The sequence below is a fragment of the Myripristis murdjan genome, chromosome 5 (genome assembly GCF_902150065.1).
Source record: "Myripristis murdjan chromosome 5, fMyrMur1.1, whole genome shotgun sequence".
NCBI lineage: Eukaryota > Metazoa > Chordata > Actinopteri > Holocentriformes > Holocentridae > Myripristis > Myripristis murdjan.
This window is the reverse complement of record NC_043984.1, coordinates 23392379-23413539: the sequence shown is the minus strand read 5'-3', so window position 1 is coordinate 23413539 and position 21161 is coordinate 23392379. Positions and strand designations below refer to the sequence as shown.

At 42.1% G+C, this 21161-nt stretch overlaps 1 protein-coding gene across 3 annotated transcripts in view; it reads left to right on the top strand.

Moving 5' to 3' along the window:
- The first annotated feature begins 8825 nt into the window (after positions 1–8825).
- LOC115359111 (histone deacetylase 7-like) overlaps positions 8826–21161 on the top strand; it is a 40560-nt gene continuing 28224 nt past the window's right edge. For 2 of the 3 annotated variants that reach the window (XM_030051440.1, XM_030051437.1), the window contains exon 1: positions 15586–15962. In XM_030051440.1, coding sequence (XP_029907300.1) covers positions 15905–15962 — 58 coding nt within the window. In that variant the 5' untranslated portion in view covers positions 15586–15904. Of the gene's footprint in view, positions 9139–15585; positions 15963–21161 lie in introns of those variants that run through there. The other variant, XM_030051438.1, reaches the window with a different exon arrangement.

Below are 21161 nucleotides of genomic sequence, written 5' to 3'. Positions count from 1 at the left end.
CTGCAAAGGAACACTGGCAAACTGTATCTATCCATCTCTGTGAAATAATTCCCAACAAAACTCTTCGCCCCAAAGGCTGTGGATTTATGTCTGGTATCTGCATCACTGTCCTTAGAAAAAGCTGTTGCTGTTTTGAATTTTTACATGTAAATATGTAATGGTTTGAACTCCACAAACAAATACCCATCCAGCCTCACTGTACTGAGAATGTAAACCTCCCCAAATCACCTAGAACCTATCTGAATGGACTGCTGTTGGGCTAAGCGGGAAAATATATAGTTTTTGTATTTTGGGTGAAGTGTTCCTTTAACGAAACAAGGACTAAACATGTTGGATATTCCTGCCTGTGCATAAAACCACACTGGCCCCAAAACTACAGGGCAAAAACCACTTCTCCTTCTCCTTTTTCATCCGTTCTCATCCTCTTCCCAGCTGCATCCTCCTCTGTCTTCTAAGCTTAGGATCCCACACACAGTCAATCACAGTGTGGCTGCTGAAACAAGGAGTTCATGTATGCACACACATACACTCACACTGACTTACTACACAAGCACACACACACACACACACACACAAGTTGGTTTCCATCACTTCAGAGGACATTACATTGACTTACATTCATTTCCTGGAGACTTAACCTAACCACTACCTGCCTAACCCTAACCCTAACTTAACCCTAACCCTAACCTTAACCTAACCCTAAAGTTATCTTAGCTTTAAATCAAGTCTTCACCCTAAAATTAATGATTTATGGGGACTTATGGGGACTTGCTTTTTGTCCCCATAAGGGAGGCGAGTCCCCACAACGTGACTGTGGCCCCACAACATTAGCAATACCAGGTACACACACACACACACACACACATATTACATAGAAAGCATGACAAGTTATATTTGAGTTTGATGGTTTTATCTGTGAGTTTTGTTTATTGTAAGACAAGATCAGATTGAAGAAGACTCACTTGTATGTGTGTGTGTGTGTGTGTGTGTATGTGTGTGTGTGTGTGTGTGTGTGCCTATGTAGTAGTAGCTAGCTGGGTCATGTGGGGCGCCACCACGTGAGCATCATGTTTTAAATATTATGCGGACACTGAATTCACAGTGTCCTTCTGCTATGTTAAATTTCATAACATGTGAAAGTTATGCGAAGATCATTTAATTTAGTGGATTCAAATGAGAATCTTAAGTGTGCATTCTTGCTCTCCTGCATCCCTAAAGAGGAGCTAACTCTTCTTTGAGCTGGCTCAAAGGAGTGTGTATTTGAGCAGATAGGGATATAAGAGAGTGAAGTTGTCAATCTACAATCACCTGAGTGGACATTTTCCACAAATACACACATATATAATATACACATTCCTAAACCCGATTGGGAGACAGCCCTCATAAAGCTCTCTTATAGTCTTTGTTAAAGTTGAAAGCATGCGTGGTTACACACTGAACGTTTTATCTAGAATTTGTTTGCTTGCTGTCTTCATTATTGTGCTTCTCTAATTTCTTTTGCATTGAAATGACATGCAGTGACATGCTCTGGTCATAAAATCCACCATGATACTGTGACTGTTTGACAGAGCGTCTCAGAGGTGTAGTATTAGGGCAACAAATGTACAGACAGGACGCCGCGCTAACACAGGTGGCCAACAGTGTGGCAGTGTGTATGTGTGTGTGTCTGTGTGTGCATGTGGATTTTGTGGTGACAGGGTGCGCTGCATCTCCGTCGGTGCACAGGTGCGTCGCGCCATGTAGCCCCTTCACAACCTTGATCTCATCCACACACACACACACACACACACACCGACAAACACACTTAAAGATGCTGAGATAAGGTCCCACCTCCAACCTTACGCGACGGTGGTGTTTCAGCAGATACGGGGAGGAGGGGATTTCACAAGAATGAGGCTTCTGAGGCAAAAAGCTCTCTGAAGAAAGCGCACCATACACTCGTATTGTATGGAAAGCGAAGCATGTATCAAGAACTGTATTTATAACATTTAAATGAATTAGCAATTTAGCCTGCTTTTCCTGATTTTATTATGCTATCGCCTATTATCATGTGACTGCTTTTTGGCTGCTTCCATGTATTCACTCAGACTGCATGTCTATGCACTTGGTACCTTAGTGTTTTTGCTTATTTTTATTGTTTTGTTGCTGGTTTTGTAATTATGTCTGCTGCATTTTAAAGCTGGCTTCTGCTGCGGTTTAAGGCTTCTTTTTTAAACTGCCTGTCACTCACCTGACTACTCACATGTTTGCTGGCTGCTGGAACGTTTTGTGTTTGTTATTGTCTGCATATAAAGTTTTATTTGTTTTGTGTCTGTGTGTCTAGTGTGATTGTTCATGGTTATATCTCCAGTAAATGCAGCATTGATGCATTACATGAGTGACAGCATGGTTACCCTTTCTTGTGATTTTATCTCATGGTTGTTCTTTTTTTTTTCTTCCCCCTGTTATTTTTCTCTCCCTGCTGCGTGTAAAATGCAGCTTGTCTTTGAGTCGTCTCAGAGGTGAGGGTGGCACATCAAACCAGCTGCTGATGCTTTCTAGCACGAAAATACACTGACTGAGACAGACACACATGCAGAAACATTGAAACAAAGCAAGGCAATGCAAATGTGCATGGAGCTGTTTTTTTTTGTTTGTTTGTTTGTTTGTTTGTTTTTTAACAGTGCAGTACCTAAAATGCTCTACCCCTTACCAGACATTACAAGTTGTGAGGTGTAAAATTATACGCATAAGTCAGTGTATGTGGAGCAGAAATGTGTCAGAATACAAGTAATTTCCATGTCAGCAATGTCAAGTAATGTTTCAGAGCTTCCAGCATTAGCACATGATGATTTACTGACGTATAAAGTCACCTCCAAATATCCAGGACCCACCTAACCAGGGTGACTTCACGTTATTTCCATTACCTCCCATCCCCTCCCACATACACACACACACACACACACACACACACACACACACACACACACACAGAGAGAGAGAGTGACCTGTCGTCTGTCGTTCTTGCATTAGGCTTATTCATTCTCCCTCTCAGTCGTTCCCAAGCCTGTTTCTTAAAAAGAGGGCCCAGTTAATTGGAGGCACATCCACCCACCCAACAGTGAATCGGTTCTGCAACAGCTGAGCAAAACATCTGCTGGGCTTTCACTTCCAGCCAGGGAGTCCTGGGCTTGATTTAGACAAACATTTGACATAAACAGATAAATTTGTTGATTCAACTTCCAGAGCACGTCCACCCCTCCCTCGTGCCGTTACTCTTAACAGACACCGAGTTTGCCTTTCTGCATCATTTGTACTGTACGTCTTCAAGCCCGCCCGCCTTCTGCATGTGAATCCATGTCCGTAAACTCGTCCAAAAGTTTTAACGGACCCCCACCCTCCTATTTTCTCCCTCCCTCTTTTTCTCTATACAGCTGTTCCTTTGCCTCATGTTGCACATTCTTTCAATCTTTAGGGCTCTGGCTGTCAGGGACCCATTACTCTCCTTCCTGCTGTTTGTGTGTGTGTGTGTGTGTGTAGGTGTGTGTGTGTGTGTGTGTGTGTGTGTGTGTGTGTGTGTGTGTGGGTGGGTGGGTGTGTGAGGGAGAGAGAGGGAAAGCGAGAGAGGCAATGTAACAATTTGAGAGGGATCTAGAGCCTGAAAGACAGACTACAGCTGCATGCAGAGCCCTCTCTTTCTCTCCCTCTCTATCTATCACACACACACACAGACACACACACACACACACACACACACACACACACACACACATGCACAGTCCCCCAGCTGTTTGTCTCTTGCCAATTACTGCAGTCCCTGCTCCTCCTGTCCCCTGTTCCTCCCCCTGGTCCCATGAGCACCTTCCTGCTCATGCTATTTTTAGCTTTGACTCTGTGTTTGTGTGTAAGAGAGAGTGAGAGAGACAGGGAGAGAGAGAGAGAGAGAGAGAGAGAGAGGCCCTATCACGGCCCAATCACAGTAACCACTGTGTGACCGCTGCCCTCATATTTTCAGCCTTCTCCCTCACTCCCCTCTTCGCCCACTCCCTCCCCAAACTTCCCTTGTCCTCCTCCCCCTCTCTGTCTCTGGCCACAGGCTCAGGTAATATACTTGGGAATGCTAAACAAAAGAAAAGTGCAACACAAAAACAGGCATGGAAAGCGACCCGACAAACAACAATGCAATTAGCCAGTGTTTGGTCTGGCTGGAGCAGCCATGACCTCTCAGGAAACTCCCCCTTCCCGTGAGAGAGGGGTCGGCTCGTCGCTCGACTGATTGAAGGCTGAGAAGCACAACAGCCAACATTCTTGGCATGAGTGAGAACGTGTGTGACACAGCTCGAGGGTGTATTCCTACAAAAAAGGTCATCAGGGCCTGCATGTCATTCTGCGCGGTCATGACAGCATCTGTGCAGTTTAGGGTTTAGGAGGATACTGGGAACAAGATTTTTGGAGGCAAATCTGATGCTGATAAGATTGTGATGGTCTGTTTTCTCAGCAGAAATGACAAATCAGCCAATGGAGCCGTGAAATGCTGTTTACCTAGCAGGAGTTGTCTTGCAAATGCTGTGTGGTAATCATTAAGTAGAAAGGTCAGAATGGATAATGGGGGGATGGGGGTTACACCCAACACCCGATAAAAGACTCATCTCTCACATGCTGATAAAACATTTCCAGTGTTTTCCTCCTCTTGTGATCTACCTTGATGGCTCTGGCAGATAGACCCCCCCACCCCTCATACTGTGTCTGATCCTGAGGGTCTTTAAACACTCTGCCTCATGTTTCCAGATGATGCAGATCTCATTGTACTCCTCAAGGACGCCTTGCCTGCTTCCTATCAGTCTTGATTGCTTTTTGTTTTCCCCCATTTTCCCTTTGTGCTCCAAAAGGAACAGGTCAGCCATTTGTAATAGCGCGACCACAGTGCCCGACAACTATTGACACACTGCAGAATTTGTGTCCAGAAAACTACACAAGTGGCATCATTTACTGCAGATTGTTTCTTTTATGCATATCAAACCCCACATGCTCTCACAGTAGCTAATTTGAAATTCTTGGAAGTTGCATCTGAGAAGGTTGCATCAAAATGATGAAACATGGAGAAAGCTTTTCTCTCAATTCATGGTGTATTTTTGAGATGTTTCTGTTGATGCAATACATTCATCTAAACGAGTTTCTTTCAAGAAAATATCAAATCTCAACAGCCATCATTCTGTTGCTTGTTTTGTAACTTAGTAGGCTATATTTGAAGTTTGTACATCACAATCTTCTTCCCTCCAAACAGTTTGGCCCTCGAGTCATGATAACATGTTTATTTGAGGAGAAATTGAGACCAGGGAAAGCCTAACCATCAATCCTTCTTATTTGCCATGAGGACAAAGGGTTACAACCCACAAACATGGGTTGTCTTTGGTCAGTGTGTTTTCTCAAAGGATGGAGTTACATTCAAATCAACTAGCTGAACTGCAGCGGCTCGCGCAGCAGCACAGGAGCCAGACCACACAGCACTTAAGGTCAGGAGGGTTGCTGACCTTTATTGCTGCTCTTCTCATTCCTAAAATTGGAGTACTTGCTGTTTCGGTTGACAGAGGAAATCTCAGGGAATTCGCTTTATAGAAAACAAACAAATTCAAGAGAACAAGGCTAACATTAGTATTAGTGATGCTGGCTTCAGAGCAGCTGATTTGTTATGTCTGACCGTGACATTGTTATGTCGGCTGAAAGTTTAATGATAGGTCCACTCAAAGGTATATTGACATTTCAAGCTGATCTTTAGCCTGATTCCTGTATGTAAAGGTTTGAACATCGTCTGGGAGAGATGGAAAGGACACAATTGTGAAGTGGGCGGAGTTATTTTGGGTGGCCGGGGTTCTGGAAATAAAAATCCCATCAATTTTTCCCATTGAAGTGTTACGTGATGGTCCACTTGAGCATGTCCAACACTTGGACAGCCAATCCGTGAAGTTGAGTTTTGTAGCTTTGAGTCAACTTTACGCACAGTTTCTTCAATCATTTCAACAACTATTGTGCATTCTTTTGTTCCCGATTGCAACCACCGATCTGGAATGCAGTATAATATTAGATTAAATATATTTGAACATATTTCGTGGCTTTAGCTGACTTCTTCACCATCGTAACAATCAATGAAGCTCCAGGTTACTACTCAAGGGTACCGAACTGACAGAAAAAAAAACATTATTTCTTAAATGAAATTGAAACATTTAGAAGCAATGTCCATTATCATTTATTTATCCAGGAAAGTCGGTGTTCTGTGTTGAGGTTATAGTAAAAAGTAAAATTCTAAATGGGGGAAAAACAATTGGGGAAATACTTCCTGAACTTGCGGCTCTACCCACTTCACAACTCAGTGACCCTGGAGAAATTTCTGTTTCTGTGTACGTCATCTATCAGCGTTCCATTATAACTAACATTATACTAACATTATAACTTCAGGTCTCAGTCATTGATTTGAACATTACTTCAAAGAGAATGGCTTTGCAAATGGAACTGACTGTACTTTTTTAAATCAACCAGCGTGCTTGGCCTTGACTCCTTTCAGTTCCTGTCCAAGCTGACACGACTGCAAACACAAAACGAGCTTGTTCGCTGATCTCGCCAAAGAAAAGAGAGTATCTAAGGAGGGAAAACTGAATCTAATGTTGGCAATGAGCACAGTGCTGGCATGGCCGCTCTTCTAAGGCTTAATTATCCGCAGTGACAACAAACACACCAGTTCTCAGACGTCCTTGTTCGTTCATTCATTGTTATCATGACGTGACATTCATTCATTGTTATCATCATGCGGCACCCAAACTGTAAACTACCTCATGGTACAAGTGCTATACTGTTTTATTGACTCAGTGATTTTGCAGCAGTTCTGTCACTAGTGCACGGGTTGTAGGTCAGCTGCCGTATCAAATGCCGTTTCAAACTGAGTAAACCATTCAGATGTATGGGCAGTGCCAACTTTTGGTCAAAGAACAGGGTACAACTGTGAGTAATTCATTCTTTCAGTGTGTGCTTGCAGTTCTCTTAAGAAACCACTCCTTGCTTGGGGCGGTCACCCAAAGTGCCGCTGACTCCAAAACTGCTGTTTTTGTGAATGAAATCAACTGGAAGTGTCAGACAGCCAAAAAGATTTAAGTTGGGAATCGGTCTTCCCATCATTGTTACTTTCAAGTTGCCCTAAATCATCAAGAACAAACTTAAGATCTGACAATTTGGTACCTTGATGCTACAACTTCTGTCCCTAATTCTTATCACGGCACAGACAGTTAAGGAGAGACACTCCTCTACAGCTGGGTCCCATCAAACTGCATCACAAGCTAATGTCATTTTCAACAATTTAAGTCTGCTCTTAATTGTGCAGTATCTAATTTATAAAACGAGGCAACTGTAGAGTTCATTTAAACCATGAATCGTCACACCTCATTTCCACATTTTCACAAAACTCCAACAATCCTCTTATTTGATGTAAATGAATTCACATAGCACATAGCATGTCATGATTAGACAACATGTATTGCTCAGACAAAGAAGTGGATGGTGATACATATTCTCTGTCAACATATTTTTATGACTTTAAGACTCTAATTGTATTGCCAAAGCAAATCTGGCAAAAGTTTATATTTTCCAAGACTGTGAGAGAACCTCAAGGTACTGCGTTTTCTACACACATTAACCAAGAATTTTACCAAATTTACCTTGGAAAATACGGTATGTGCATTTACAACCTCACTAATGGCATGCACATTTATACAGAAATACATTGAAATTTGTCATTCTCCCACAATGATAGCATTCATGTACATAGATATCCATAGATCCTATTCAAATAATCTACTAATTACTATATTCTATACAGCACTGTGGAACTGTGCAGAATCTGTGCCATCCTGAATCACCAACCTCCTGGCTATTTTCTCCCTTGTTAATTTCACTTGGGCTGAAATCAAATTACCTGGTTGAAATATGTCGCCTTGTGTTAGTAATCACACTGAATGCTCCATTTGTGTGTTTACACACAAGTAAGTGGCTGACTGGGTCACGGAGTTCAAAAAAGCTCTGTGCTACATACTACTGCTATCTGTCTTTTGATAAGCACCACAAGTCAACTGCTGTCTGCGAACAACTGGTGGAAAAAGGGTTGCATACTGTAAGCCGACGGCATATCATGTTTGTTTGGTGTCTGTATGCCTTTACAACAAGGATATGTTGAGACAGAGGTTTATCTTGCAAGTACAGAGGAGAAAATGCACATGGGTATGCAACAGCTTTTCTGCTACTGAATGGACTGATGCCACCTCACGCCTCTACCTAAAATAATTTGAGTCCTACTGACTTCAACCACAAGTGTTCATGTCATTCGGTCTAAATGCTGCCCTTGCATCCTACAAACAGCAGCATGTGACAAAAACATGGTGTGAACATGGTGTGTAATGCCAAATCTGGTACACACCAAGTAAAAAACATAGAAAGCACAAATATTATCAAGTTGTATCTGTTTTTTTTTTTTTTTTTTTTTTTTTTTTTTCAGTTTCATGAGCGAGGAAAAGGTTTTGATATAAAGTGTCTTTTATGTTTGGTGCGCTGTTCTTATTTTGGTGCTATGTACTGTGTGCATCCTGATGTAACATTTCCTGCTATTGTCTGTCAGACACAAGCAGCTACACAATCTCTTGTGCTCTCTTTCTCTCGCTCTCTATGACACACACACACACACACACACAAACATGCACAGAATTCCCCCCCCCCTCTTCCTCTCCCCTTCTGGTGCAGGGGCAGCACTGACAAAGTTACAGGGGACTGATAGGGCAGAGCAACTGTGTCCTCTCTGAAAAAGAGAAAAAGAGGGAGTGAGCAAGAGACAGAGTGAAGAGAAAGGGGAAACAGGGGCAGAGAGTAAAGTGAGCGTGTTTAGTTCATGAGAGGAAGAAGGAGACATTAAAAAGTCAGAGGGAGCCCTTGTGTCAAGCAGTTGACTCTGTCTCCCTCCGTCAGTGCACACCCTAGCTCTAGCGCTGCAGCACCACTCCCCTGTCAAAGCAGGATCTATCTTCTGCCCAGCCTCTTAGCCTGCCCCATTCCTGTCTCTGTGACTGACCTGACTGCTGTGGGATCACGGACGGACCTCATACTGGATGTCAACACCCAAAACCGGTAGGGAACAGCAGGCTTACAACCTAATATCTCTATCTGCAGAAGACTTTGTTACTGTCTTTTCAATGACTCTATTACAGGAGAATATGTCACGTCCCTTACTCACTTTCTGCTAAGAGGGTATACTCTGATGAGAGGAGACTGGCTCTTGTGACAGTTGTGCAGATGTGGATGAATAGTTTCCTCAGTGCTGCCTTGAGTTCAGATGTTGGTTCAGTCGTTGGTTTGGTTCGTCTTAACCCTCAATATGTGCTGTTACTACCAGCAGATGTTCCACTTAGGTTGGCTTCAACTGTGGGAAGCTTTGGTTTCCTCTGGCTTCAGTGTAGCAGCTGCCCTTTACGTTGTTGTCAGTGCAAACACTTTAAAATAGACCAATAAAGTCAACAAGCATGCTTGGTAGAGCATTGTTGTCAGCAAAGGGAGAAAAAAAGTGAAATGATTGTACTTCACTTTTTCGGGTTTTATTTGGTTTTGGAGGTGTCGTTTTCTCAGGACGGGGAAGGGGAGAAAATTGGAAACAGACCCACCCACCCCGGAGATTTAGCCTGTCCACGAAAAGTATCAGTGTGCAAAGAATGAGGAGGCACAAAACAACAGTCCCTCATCGCCAGTTCTGGGGGAGACGAGCACAGAGAGTGAACTTAAAGAGGCAAGGTGGGTGATTTTCCTAAAAGTCAGATTAGCAGCCTTGTGCCACTCTTCCCACAGAGGTTGTTTAGAAAGGCTGGGAAGAGGATTGGCTGATACAATGAGAGAAAACCGGGCTGCTGTCATAACATGGCAACATTTCAAATGAGGAAAATACAAGCAAGGAGCATAATTTAACATAAAGCAAAAAAAACAAACAAACAAAAAAAAAAACACTTGACTTTTTAGATATATTTTTCTTTTGTCCTCTTTCACTCAGATACAGTTTTTGACACTGGTTGCATGTTTATCAATTTTTTGGTGACCCAATCACCTTTGCTATATGTTTCTGAATCACTTTTTATTTTCTATGTTGTACAACATTACCACCCTGGCACTGCATCATTTGCCAGCTGAGTGTAAAAACTAGGTTATAAGAAAGTAAACATAAAGTTAGAAGCATAAAGAGGACATTTAGTTCCTTCCGTCCTTGTTTAACTCGACTTTGATCACCATACATAAATCCAGCTGCATAAGATAAAATGCCGGCCTCAGCCTTTGCTTGCTCTCTCGCCCAAAACACTACACTTTCCCTCTATTTTTACTCTCCCAAGGGTGTTCCATTTTTAGAGACTTGTCTACGTGGTTAGTTGGGCTGTAAATCAGACTTTTACTCTTCTGTGTCCCCTGTGACAATAATGGTGCATAATGATGACATTCATGGTCTATTTTCCCCTGCCTCTGAGGTGACAAACACAAATTACAGTTTTAGGGAGTTCCACATTTGGTTTGAACTCAGAGAACTAGAGCTGAAAATATAAAATAAGAGCCTTGGAGAGATGTCACCCCATCTAAACTGAACAGTGCTGCTGAGCAGATGCAAATGCTCCGACAAAATCTCTCATGTAAAGAAAGCCTTGAACTACCAAATAATCCAATAAACATCATTTTTAATGTTCAATATAGTATCAGCTGGAAAGTAAAATAAATCATCTGAAAGAATTTGGCAACTGATTTTTGGAGCTAAAGCCTCTACTGGACAAAAAAAAATTGGCTAGAAGGAAGAGCTGGACCTTGACTGTTTTTTCCCCACACATTTATAGTGAGAGCATATTGAAAACTGGCTCAATATGTAATTCAAATTTGGAAGAAACAAAGAAACGCCCTGTGTAAAAATGAGAAATCAGTCTGGGCAGTCAGACCGTTTTAATGACTTAATGAACTTGACAATCTGTATTTCTGTCGCTGTGATGAATCATCAGACTCTGGGCCTGTTTAGTTTGTGAAGGTCAAGGGTCATGAGGTTAAGAGGCCACAGCCAGCTGGAAGTGGCCCAAAGGGACATGACTCTCTCCCTCTCTCCAGGTCACGGTCCGATACTTCATCTCTGTGAGGCGGTCACGTCACGGGGGTGTAAATCTTGCTGAGTGGGTGCCGACTGCGCATAGGGGATCGGTAGCAGTGTTGCATGTTTGAATTTCAAAGCCGTAATGCTTGTCTTGCAAACAACGTTTAAGCTTACAGTCCAACACTTAAACATTAAGCCTGAAGATACATCAATTACTTGTCATATCAGTCAATCCATCAAACCAGTGAAACTAGTGCTGTTTGAGGAGGTGAATCCAAATCCAAAGTGAATCCAAACAAACTAGTATGTGCATATGATTCTCAACCACCACATGGCCTTGGATTTGAAATGTTTCGATATAATTTTTCGAAAAAAGAAATTATTCAATGGCAGCACTGTAACTTTGGATATCATTTTACAGTGGGCTAAAAGTACGGCAACACAGAATGGATCACCTTTCCTTCAAACAGTGGACTGTTATTCAAGACAGCACAGGAAGCTTCCTGAAATCAAGTGGGCACTGTGAACGGATGAGGAAGGAACTCGAGGTTAAGCGGTTGATATTCAGTAGATCATGCTAACGACTGGCCTACATGAGGTTCAGCTCCATGCTCTTCACTAAAACAAGCAGTTGTTTGTGTTTAGATGCTTACAAAAGGTACAGTGATTCATTTGGCTACCACCCCCTTGTGGAAGAGCAAACCCACTGCAAGATTGTAATCCTAGAGTTCATGTAACAGTAGCAGCTTCTTTTAATTTTACTGCCATCGGGAAGCCTGACTGGATAGGGACAGACGAGAGAGAGATTTAGGATTTAAATAATTTTGGGTGTCTGGCACAGAGGTGGAACCAATTATTTGCAGGAATTTGTTGGGGCACATTTTTTGTCCTCTCCTTTCTCCATGAAAAAGTCATGAAAAAGTCACACTGGTTATTTTTCCTCTCATTTTTTTCTGGCCTCTCTATAGTTTGATTAATGTTATTGCATGGCTTTTGACCATGAATGTCAGCTTTCAACGGCTCCTCACAGCTCCATAACAGAATCGTTTGGTTTGTCGCCTTGTGCATTTTAAAAAGGCATGTTGCTAACCTTTTCAAAGGGGTACACACTGTACTGAACACCATGTTGTGACCTTTTCCCACACACGCACACACAAGAGAGTGAGGGCGTCGTAAAGCTACACTTTCCAGCATCTCTGTCAGTTTCCAGAGAAACTAGGCGAGCGTCTAGCGCTATCTCTCCTCTCTGTGGGCTGACTTATAGCCTCAGCTGGGAATGGAAAGGCTTTAGAGGCTACCCACAGTCACAAACAACTGCTAACAACTTCTCAGTTCAAAGATGCCACACAGTTGCTCGTGAGGCTTAGCAGGGCCTACTTTCAGAGATGTAGTGGTCTTGATTGTACAGAGCTCAGGGAGTGAGAATTGAAAAAAAAAAAAAAAAAAACCTAAACATTTCCACAACCACTTTTTCACATTAGGAATGGAACTATTTATTTATTTATTTATTTTATTTGGAGGCAACAAGGCAATTCATGTGGTGTGGTGGTCTGTTCCTTTAGATTCAAAGTCCAGTTGAATTTCTTTTCACCGTCATACATTCTAGCCAGATCAGATTTCAATATGTCATCTCTGACTTTACCACATGAACATCCTAACATGTTACCATTTTACCTGACTGCAGACACAGAAACTCTGTGTGTGTGTCTGTGTGTGTGTGTGTGTGTGTGTGTGTGTCTGTGTGTGTGTGCAGGAAACCCTAACTTCCACCCTTACTAAGAAATCAGTCACAGAGATAATGAAAGATATTCCAGAAATCACAAGAATGTAGTGTAGCTGTTCCTTCATTCTCTTCCAACATCACTCACGGTATCTTCATCAAATTGTCAATATTGTCAAATTGTCAAAATAATTTGTTCACATCTGGATCATTAAAACATCACATGCCATGAGGATTACAACTGTATTGGACACAGCTATGATGAACCACTGGGCACTTATCAGTGTCTGTGTTTGTGTGTGTAAGTGTGTCCATGTGGCATGGACGCACGCCCGTGTTTTGGGGTTTTGGTTTATAGTGCATCTTCATCATTCACGCTCTTTCCTTTTCCACTCTCTTATCACTTTCTCATTCTCCCTATATCCTTTTCCCTGCCTCTCTCCTTTTTTCTTTCATTCTTTTTGGCAATCTGCCCTGTGAAACTGCTGCTCGCTCCATCACTGTATTGCCTGACTGCATTCCTCTCATTCCTATTGGCTTCCTGTGACTAGAAGAGAAGTGAGCACAAAACTCTACCTTGGAGTCAAGATACTGTATGCATGCCATATCCTATATATGTCTTCTGTGTAGCAACCTACTGTGCCTCTTTTGCTCTGTGCCTGGTGACAAGAAATCAGGGATGTGTTTTCTAGTCACCCAACCATTCACACACTGTAAGGAGGCCACGTTTGATAAGGGACCCGACAACTCTCCCTCTGTCACTGATCCAGTCACAAACATACACACACACACACACACACACACACGTGTACCGTGGTCCACAGCTTTGGCACTGCCCTTATGGCAGAGCATCCAGTGGTGCAGAGATAGTGTGAGGGGGCAAGATAAGAGGGGAGGGCTCTGATGAGATGAGCAGCAGACAAACAAACACCGGTGCCAACTTCATCCAATCCCTCAAACAAAAACAGAGACTGACATCTAATGATAATTTAGTAATGCATTCAGTCGTTGCTCTGGGTTTGATTTTAGATTGGGTGTAGAATTAATGTCTTTGGTATTTGCTGCTGTCATAACATGATTGTGAAAAACTACTCCCAGCTTGGTATTTAAAAAAAGCACAGGATGTACTATTTCCCACTTACATTTCACTCTAAGCCATTTAGCTCTTTGAATGTGTTTATACAAACAATAATATAGAGTGAAAAATGTACTAAGGCATTAAACGATCAACTTTCTATTTAACAGCGGCATCCAAGTACAACATTGCTCAGGAATCTGAAGAATTTAATCGTTTAATGGATTTACCCAAAGTAAAACATAAAGCCAAACATGGAAAGGGACAAGTTATGACAACTCCAATTATTGCTCTTGAGTGGATTTTTGAGTGCTTTGAAAGAATGTATGTTTAGCTGAGAATCAGTTTCTGCTTTATTTTTACATATACAAGTAATTTCAAAATCATCTGTCATTGCATTACTTAAAGCACAGTATGTGGAGCTAGAAAGAAACATTGATAGAATCAAAAAGGGACAAAGCCCAAACCCTTGGTTGACAGTGGGTGATAGAATTCTTTGCAAAGGCCATACTAAGTAAGAAAATAAATTAATTATGGGAGATATGCTTTTGTAAGATGGGGGAACTCTTTGTGATCTACACTAAAATAATCTGAGAGAGCCAGTCTAACAGTCCTATGTGAGTGAAATACTCAGCACTTCAGTTGCAAATAGAAGAACCTCTGTCTCAGGCATGCATTGTTTATAACGGAAGATCTGCCATGAAACTCAATTTGCTTGCACGTATCTCAAATTATAATTCAGCCCACAGTCAATCCCGTGACTGGGGGATGGACTCTCAACTCCTGCCAAGAGCACTAGGGGAAAAGAAATACTGTTGTTGAAATTAGGCTGAGTGTTGCTGATAGCAGTTTCTTTTAAACTTAGCTATATTTTCCCCCTTGGATACACAATTTAACTCAGCAATGGCAGACCTATTGACTCACACGCAGGACCAGCCTGGGTCTGATCAAATAAAACTCAGGCTCAGCTCCTAAGCCTCTGTTAAAATTCAGTTTGTACTAAACTGATATAATTTTATCCTTAAGGGCCCGGTGATACAGTCACTTGCAGACAGACGGTGGATTTGGCTTTGTGCAGGATAAGGAAAAATCCGGTCATGTGCAACTTCTTGCAGACAGTGAGAGAGTCAGTGAGAATGACCAGCACTTTGCAGTGTGTGTGTGTGTGTATGTGTGTCTGTGAATGTGCATATATGGAAGTGTATACATCTAGATGTATCCTAATGAAAAATGACTACAATAAACTTTAGTATGTGCTATTCAGTACTGAGTTTACAGTGATCTTATCACAGTTGAGGCTTTTAGGAACTTTTGCAGTGACATTCATCTTTTATCATATTCGTTTTAGATCATTGTTGCTCTTTCTCATAAAGATAAAGTAGGCTGTTGTAATATATCGTTGGAGTTTAAAGATCACTGTTTACATTTTTATCCTCAATGGACATAATTCATAAAGCAGGGACAACCCCGCCCACCTTAACTCCCTACACACGCGCACACACACACACACACACACACACACACACACACACACACACACACACACACACACACACACACAGAGAGAGAGCATCGTTACCCATCCGAGTTCAGCAGATGGAGCCCTCACACAGATGGCACATCAGCGTGAGGGATGAAAGTGAGACTGCTCGGAGGTTTTATGTGCAGTTTCACCAGAGAATGTGAGCAGAGAGTCAAGATGGTCAGATAGAGGCGGCCGTGATGATACGGTCGGTGACTTTTTTGCTTAAGGTTACGTTTTAAAGTTTCAGGTGCGCGCTTGCGGTCTCACCTGTGCCAGTGGCGCGCGCTGACCGATGGATTCGCTCGGTTGTTTCGGTTGCTTTTTGAAACCAAGTGCGTCAACTTACCCGACTGACGCAAAAACAACTGTGGTAGTGAAAAAAGCAGCCAAGATGTCGAGGATAGACTGTGTCACCACGGAGTTACCCCGCTGCCGATAAGTCCGCCACAGCCTCAACTTCGCCTGTCGATGAGAAAGTCAACTCTGAAACAAGACTGCCTGGATTTTAAAACTGCTCGTTTTAAAGGTAGGCGATGTTTACTGTGTGAGCCATGCTGGGAAGTAAGCTGTCAGTTGTTAAAAACTTCTTAGTTCCCTTAATTGCATCAGATTGATTTTAGAAAGGGGATATCATTTTCTGCATTGTCTAGCCTACTTTCGTTTCTTGCCTTTCGTCTATTTCTACCTGGAAAACAAGTGCATGTCGGTGAACGAGGTTAATGCTTCAAGCGGCTCAAATGTTTTGGCTTCACTTCGAAGAATAAAGTTACTGGTCCTTATTTTTCTTATCTCCCTACGCATGGATATGTATTTATCTAAACAGACTGCAGTTTCTGTGCATTTGGCATCAATGTAAACTCAAATCAATCAATCAATCGTATACACATACTTACATACACTCACCTGTACAGGTATATAGCTATATACACCTGTACAATCTAATGTAATTCAGTGCAACAGCTCTGCCATAGAATCTATCTTTGAAGAAAATGTATAATGTTCAGTTTTTGTTGACATTGTGGAGCATGTGTGCATTTAATTATGTGTTTATTTTTATTATTAAGGTTGTTGTTTGCAGAGGTCTTGTACTGGACTACATTATATTGAGACGTGTTTCTATTTTTTTTTTTTTTTTTTTTTTTTTGGTCCTCCCTATTTATATGCATGCGTGGGGCAGAATAGGAGAAACACCTCTCAATAAAATGCAGTCAGTACAACAGCAGTACTAACTATGTACTCAATCCCAAACATAGAACTTAAATAACACCTCTATTACTGTGACAAGAAGAAAACTTGAGCTGTATAGGCGTCATAAAAGGAAACTTTGTGGTGAAAAAGTTGCATTGGATTGTATTAGATTGTGCAGGTCAACACGCGCACACATATGTACAGAGAGAGAGAGAGATGGATATGTATGTGTATTGGTATACTGTAAGTAAAACCATTGCATAAATTGGGCTAAATCATTCCCGTAGAGTGACAGTCTATAGGTCTTGGCCTGAGGTAGTGTCAGGTGCTGCAGTTTTGTAGTCCAACTCATTCAGGCCTCTTGACCTAATACTCTGGTAATTATTGTAATTGGACATGAAATGCTATTTAGAGGTAGACAGCTATAGCAAATAATTGTGTAATTATGGTATTAAGGCCCATTGTGGCCATGAGTGCCAGTGTAGAATTTCCCGCTGGCTGCATTAGTGCCCATAACGTCACTGAAAAGTTTGAGTCATTCACTGGGCAACAAATGTTTTGGTTGTTTGATGTGCGATTGGGTGGGCAGCTGTGTGTGTACTCTATTAGTACAGGAGTCGTAAAGTTGTTACATCCCACCCATGCTCCATCCTCTGGAAAATGAAAACACGTACACTCAACAAACACATGCACACACATACACTTAAACACACACACACACACACACACACACACACACACACACGCACACACACACGGCAGCCATACGTGGAATAATGTTCTCATGTGTCCAGGTTCCCTCTCTAGACGGGATGAGGTCATAGCCTTAGTGCTGTTTTGAGGATACAGTTACATTAGTTTCATGTGGGCCATGCCAAAGGAATCGACACCACTTCTAGTCTCTCCCCCCTTTGTGTTGCCTTTTAGATCTCTCCCTCACTCCTTCATTCCCTGCTCTTTCCTTTCGTCATCTCGGATAACCAGCTCACTTCATTTACTGCTTTGACTTTGTTAATGTGCTCCTGCGTGTGCACGTGTTTGTGTACGTAGCACAGAGATGCTGCACATAGGCCTACATGCATTGTATATGTTTACAAAAGTGCATCAGTGAATAAAGACAATAATAACCCGCTCTGCAAGCCTGCGTGAGCGGTATCACCTTTCCCGAACTGTTGATCACAAAAGGCCTCATCACAGGCTGACTCCACATGTTGTGACAGCCTATCTGATCAGCTTTGTCACAGTTATAAACACTGAACAGGCCTCATGACCGGGTGAAACTGTACCTCCTCCACTGTCTGTATCACTGCATTAGTCACTATGCCACAGTATTACCCACTTACACTGGAGGTACATGGTGTGGAGTCATATCCATCTAGTATGAAACTCACAGCTGTCCAACACAGAGCTCTGAAAACATAAAAAGCAATCCAAAATGGATGCAGAGTAATCCAATAACTAGCACACTCTCCACTGGTTGTGGTCAGTGGAAGACCATTATGAGTGACAAGGGCTTACAGTCTGCAATCTTTGGTTGATGTTGACCACAGTCGCCTGGTTCCTCCTACAGCTGCTATCAGTAGCCGGTCGTTTCCAAGCACAGCTGTATTTCCTCGCTAAAGGAATAAATAAATGGTTTGACTACGACTTGCAAATGATCTAATTCGCGTGAGGCATCAGATAGGTTTGATGCTGTGTAGTTAATAGGAGTTTGAACAGGGTTGTTTGGTTTGTTAGCTCAAAGAAAAAAAGCAAAATCTTAAGCACCTACCTGCACTAGACTGATGTCTTTTTTATTTTGTTTTTGCCTGTTTTATATCTTGTTGAGTAGCACTAATAGAGTGGCCAGTCCAATCAGCAGTGACCCCTAAACAGACTGACAAGTATACACTTGAAGTAATGAGCAACAAAAACAAAGTCGTATAATTACTTATCAGGCCATCATCAAGTATCCATTTTGGGATATACTTTCACGCTACAAGCTAGTTGTGAAAGTGAATATCAACCTCTTCCCAGGCTAGATAACCTTTAAAAGTCCCCAGTGTTTTCCCAGTGTGAGCCACAGCAGTGTGCTGACAATAGGGACAGTGTTCTGGACAGGCCAGAGCCCGAGATCACATTTCCTGTTCCTGATTTGAGATCAACTCAGCTGACTACTGATACACTCTCCTCAAAACACAGCAACGGGACCATCACTCAGCTAGTGTATCATGGGAGTGTGTCTCTGTGTGAGAGAGACAGAGAGAGAGAGAGAGAGAGTGCAAGAGAGAGAGAGAGAGAGAGAGTATACGGGGAGATAAAGAAAATTCTAAGACAGACTGTAACTTTATCAAAACCAACACTAAAAGCCCGCTAATATCAGAAGACAGTAACCTTATTCTTACTGACTTCAGGGTGTATTTGAAACAAAGACGCCCTTCTGTGTACTTAGCCTTCTAACCCTGTGTGCAATAACAGACTGTGATACCCAGCACAGGATTGTAGACACAGGGGCGACTTATGGAAGTGAGTATAACTTGTTCTCTCAGTCAACCCATTTTCAACCTTGCATCTTTCTGTATTTCATGTCGTGATTGAGTAAGATATCATGTATCGTGTGTGTGTGTGTACTGATGTCCATAATATGTGAAGCAACATCTGGTAATGTCAGGGTCACAAAATAGAAGTGGATGTGTGTGGGTGGAGATGAGGTGCACAGGCCATAGGGCTGGTTTGCTTAGAGGATCCGTCATTGTTTCTTTTGAAGTACATAAAGGAAGTAGGCTAAGTTTCTTTTGAACTACATTAAGGAAGTAAAAAATGATGTTCCTGTTAGGTCAAATGGTGGCTCATCTCTCGAAGTTTGCATAATTGAGTGAAGCATTTAAGTGCTAATTTGGGTGTGTACATGCATATGCGCACAACATTGTACTGGCCTTTTGTTTTACGTATTGCATTTTATCTCTCTTTCATACCTATTAATTTATGTATCTGCATGAATTACTTTAACACAAACGATATACATTAATCAACCTGAGGGTAAATTTGCCAGTGTTAGGTTCTAATAGTCAATAACAGTTTGTGATGAGCCCCTGCCAGGTCATCGTGGCTTCAGCCTTCATTCCTCCAGAAGTGACAAACTGCATCTGTCTTTGGGCGAGACGACATCGCAGTCTTATGCCGAGCTCATGACAGCACACCAGGCCAAATTTAGCTCTGTTTTCAAAGCTACTATTTTCCACTACTTTTTTCATCCATTTAAAAAAAATGACCTTTGTAAACCCACAGGAGAAAAAAAAACCCATTCCAACAATTGTCGGTCTGTTTTGGCCGTGAGAAATCAAGCTCAGTTATCACGCTGAAGAGCACGCTAGCTTGTGACTCGTTCTCACACGTCCCTACAGTGAGCTGGCAACCCCTCACCTTTTTCCTGTGCCGCCCCAGGGAGGCAAAGTCAAGAGAGATCTAAGACGTCTCTGGCCCCTGACCTTTTGGTGGAAAGGCCAGAAAAGTCACACTCTTATGCAGTGGCAAGAACAGTACAATATCCTTAATAATAGGATTTAACCCCTTGTAGACTATTGTCGCAAATTCACCTCAAACCACTTCCAGTCTTAATGCAGCCGAGGTGGTGTGTGTATCCCACTGATGCTGTTGATGCATATTTCACACACACCAAGAATTGTATTGGAAGCACTCTACCACGAATAATTTAGCATCTGCTTGAAGGCAAAAACACAAACAAATTATTTTTGCAGATAATTGTAAATAAATTCAGGCAATAAGGTGTAAAGAAGAAAGAAAGAAAGAAAGAAAGAAAGAAAGAAAGAAAGAAAGAAAGAAAGAAAGAAAAGACAGACAGACAGAAAAAGAGAGAGAGACCAATGAGCCGAATCGTATAACATGTCTGTTTCTGTTTCTTTTCTGTTGGTACTTTTGTGCTGGAGATAGTGACAGCGAGCTCACTCTCACACTCAAAGCCACAAGTGTGGGCAATTGGCAATGCTATTAATACTCTTACAAGCACATAGACACGCCACACGTTCATCAAAACACAAGTGGCTGGATGCTATTAATACGCCAGGAAACACAGGCACACATACAGTGCAAACACAAACTCAGTGTTCTCAAACATATGTGCACTTGCCCGAATATGCACAATAACACAAGTGTTTACCAACAGGTGACACTAAAAATAAACTGGCCTGCCTCCACATACTGAAACTTGCACAAAGAACCGCTGTGTTCCCGTAAAGAGACAAATGGGCACTATTAATACACTGGCACCAACGCGCCGTGCATAGATACACTTGCACATGCATGGTCAACCGTCACACATGCAGATTCTACTTATGCAAAAACAAAGACCTGCTGTGTACACTCAAAAGAAACAACTGCAAACTATTAATATCCTGGCTCACATAGGATGGACACACGCACGTGTACGCACACACACACGCATATATACATACACATATGGATGCACACACAAGGAGATTGATACTCCAGCTGCTCGGAAGCAGAGGGACAGAATGTCCCCGACAGCTGTGGATTCCTC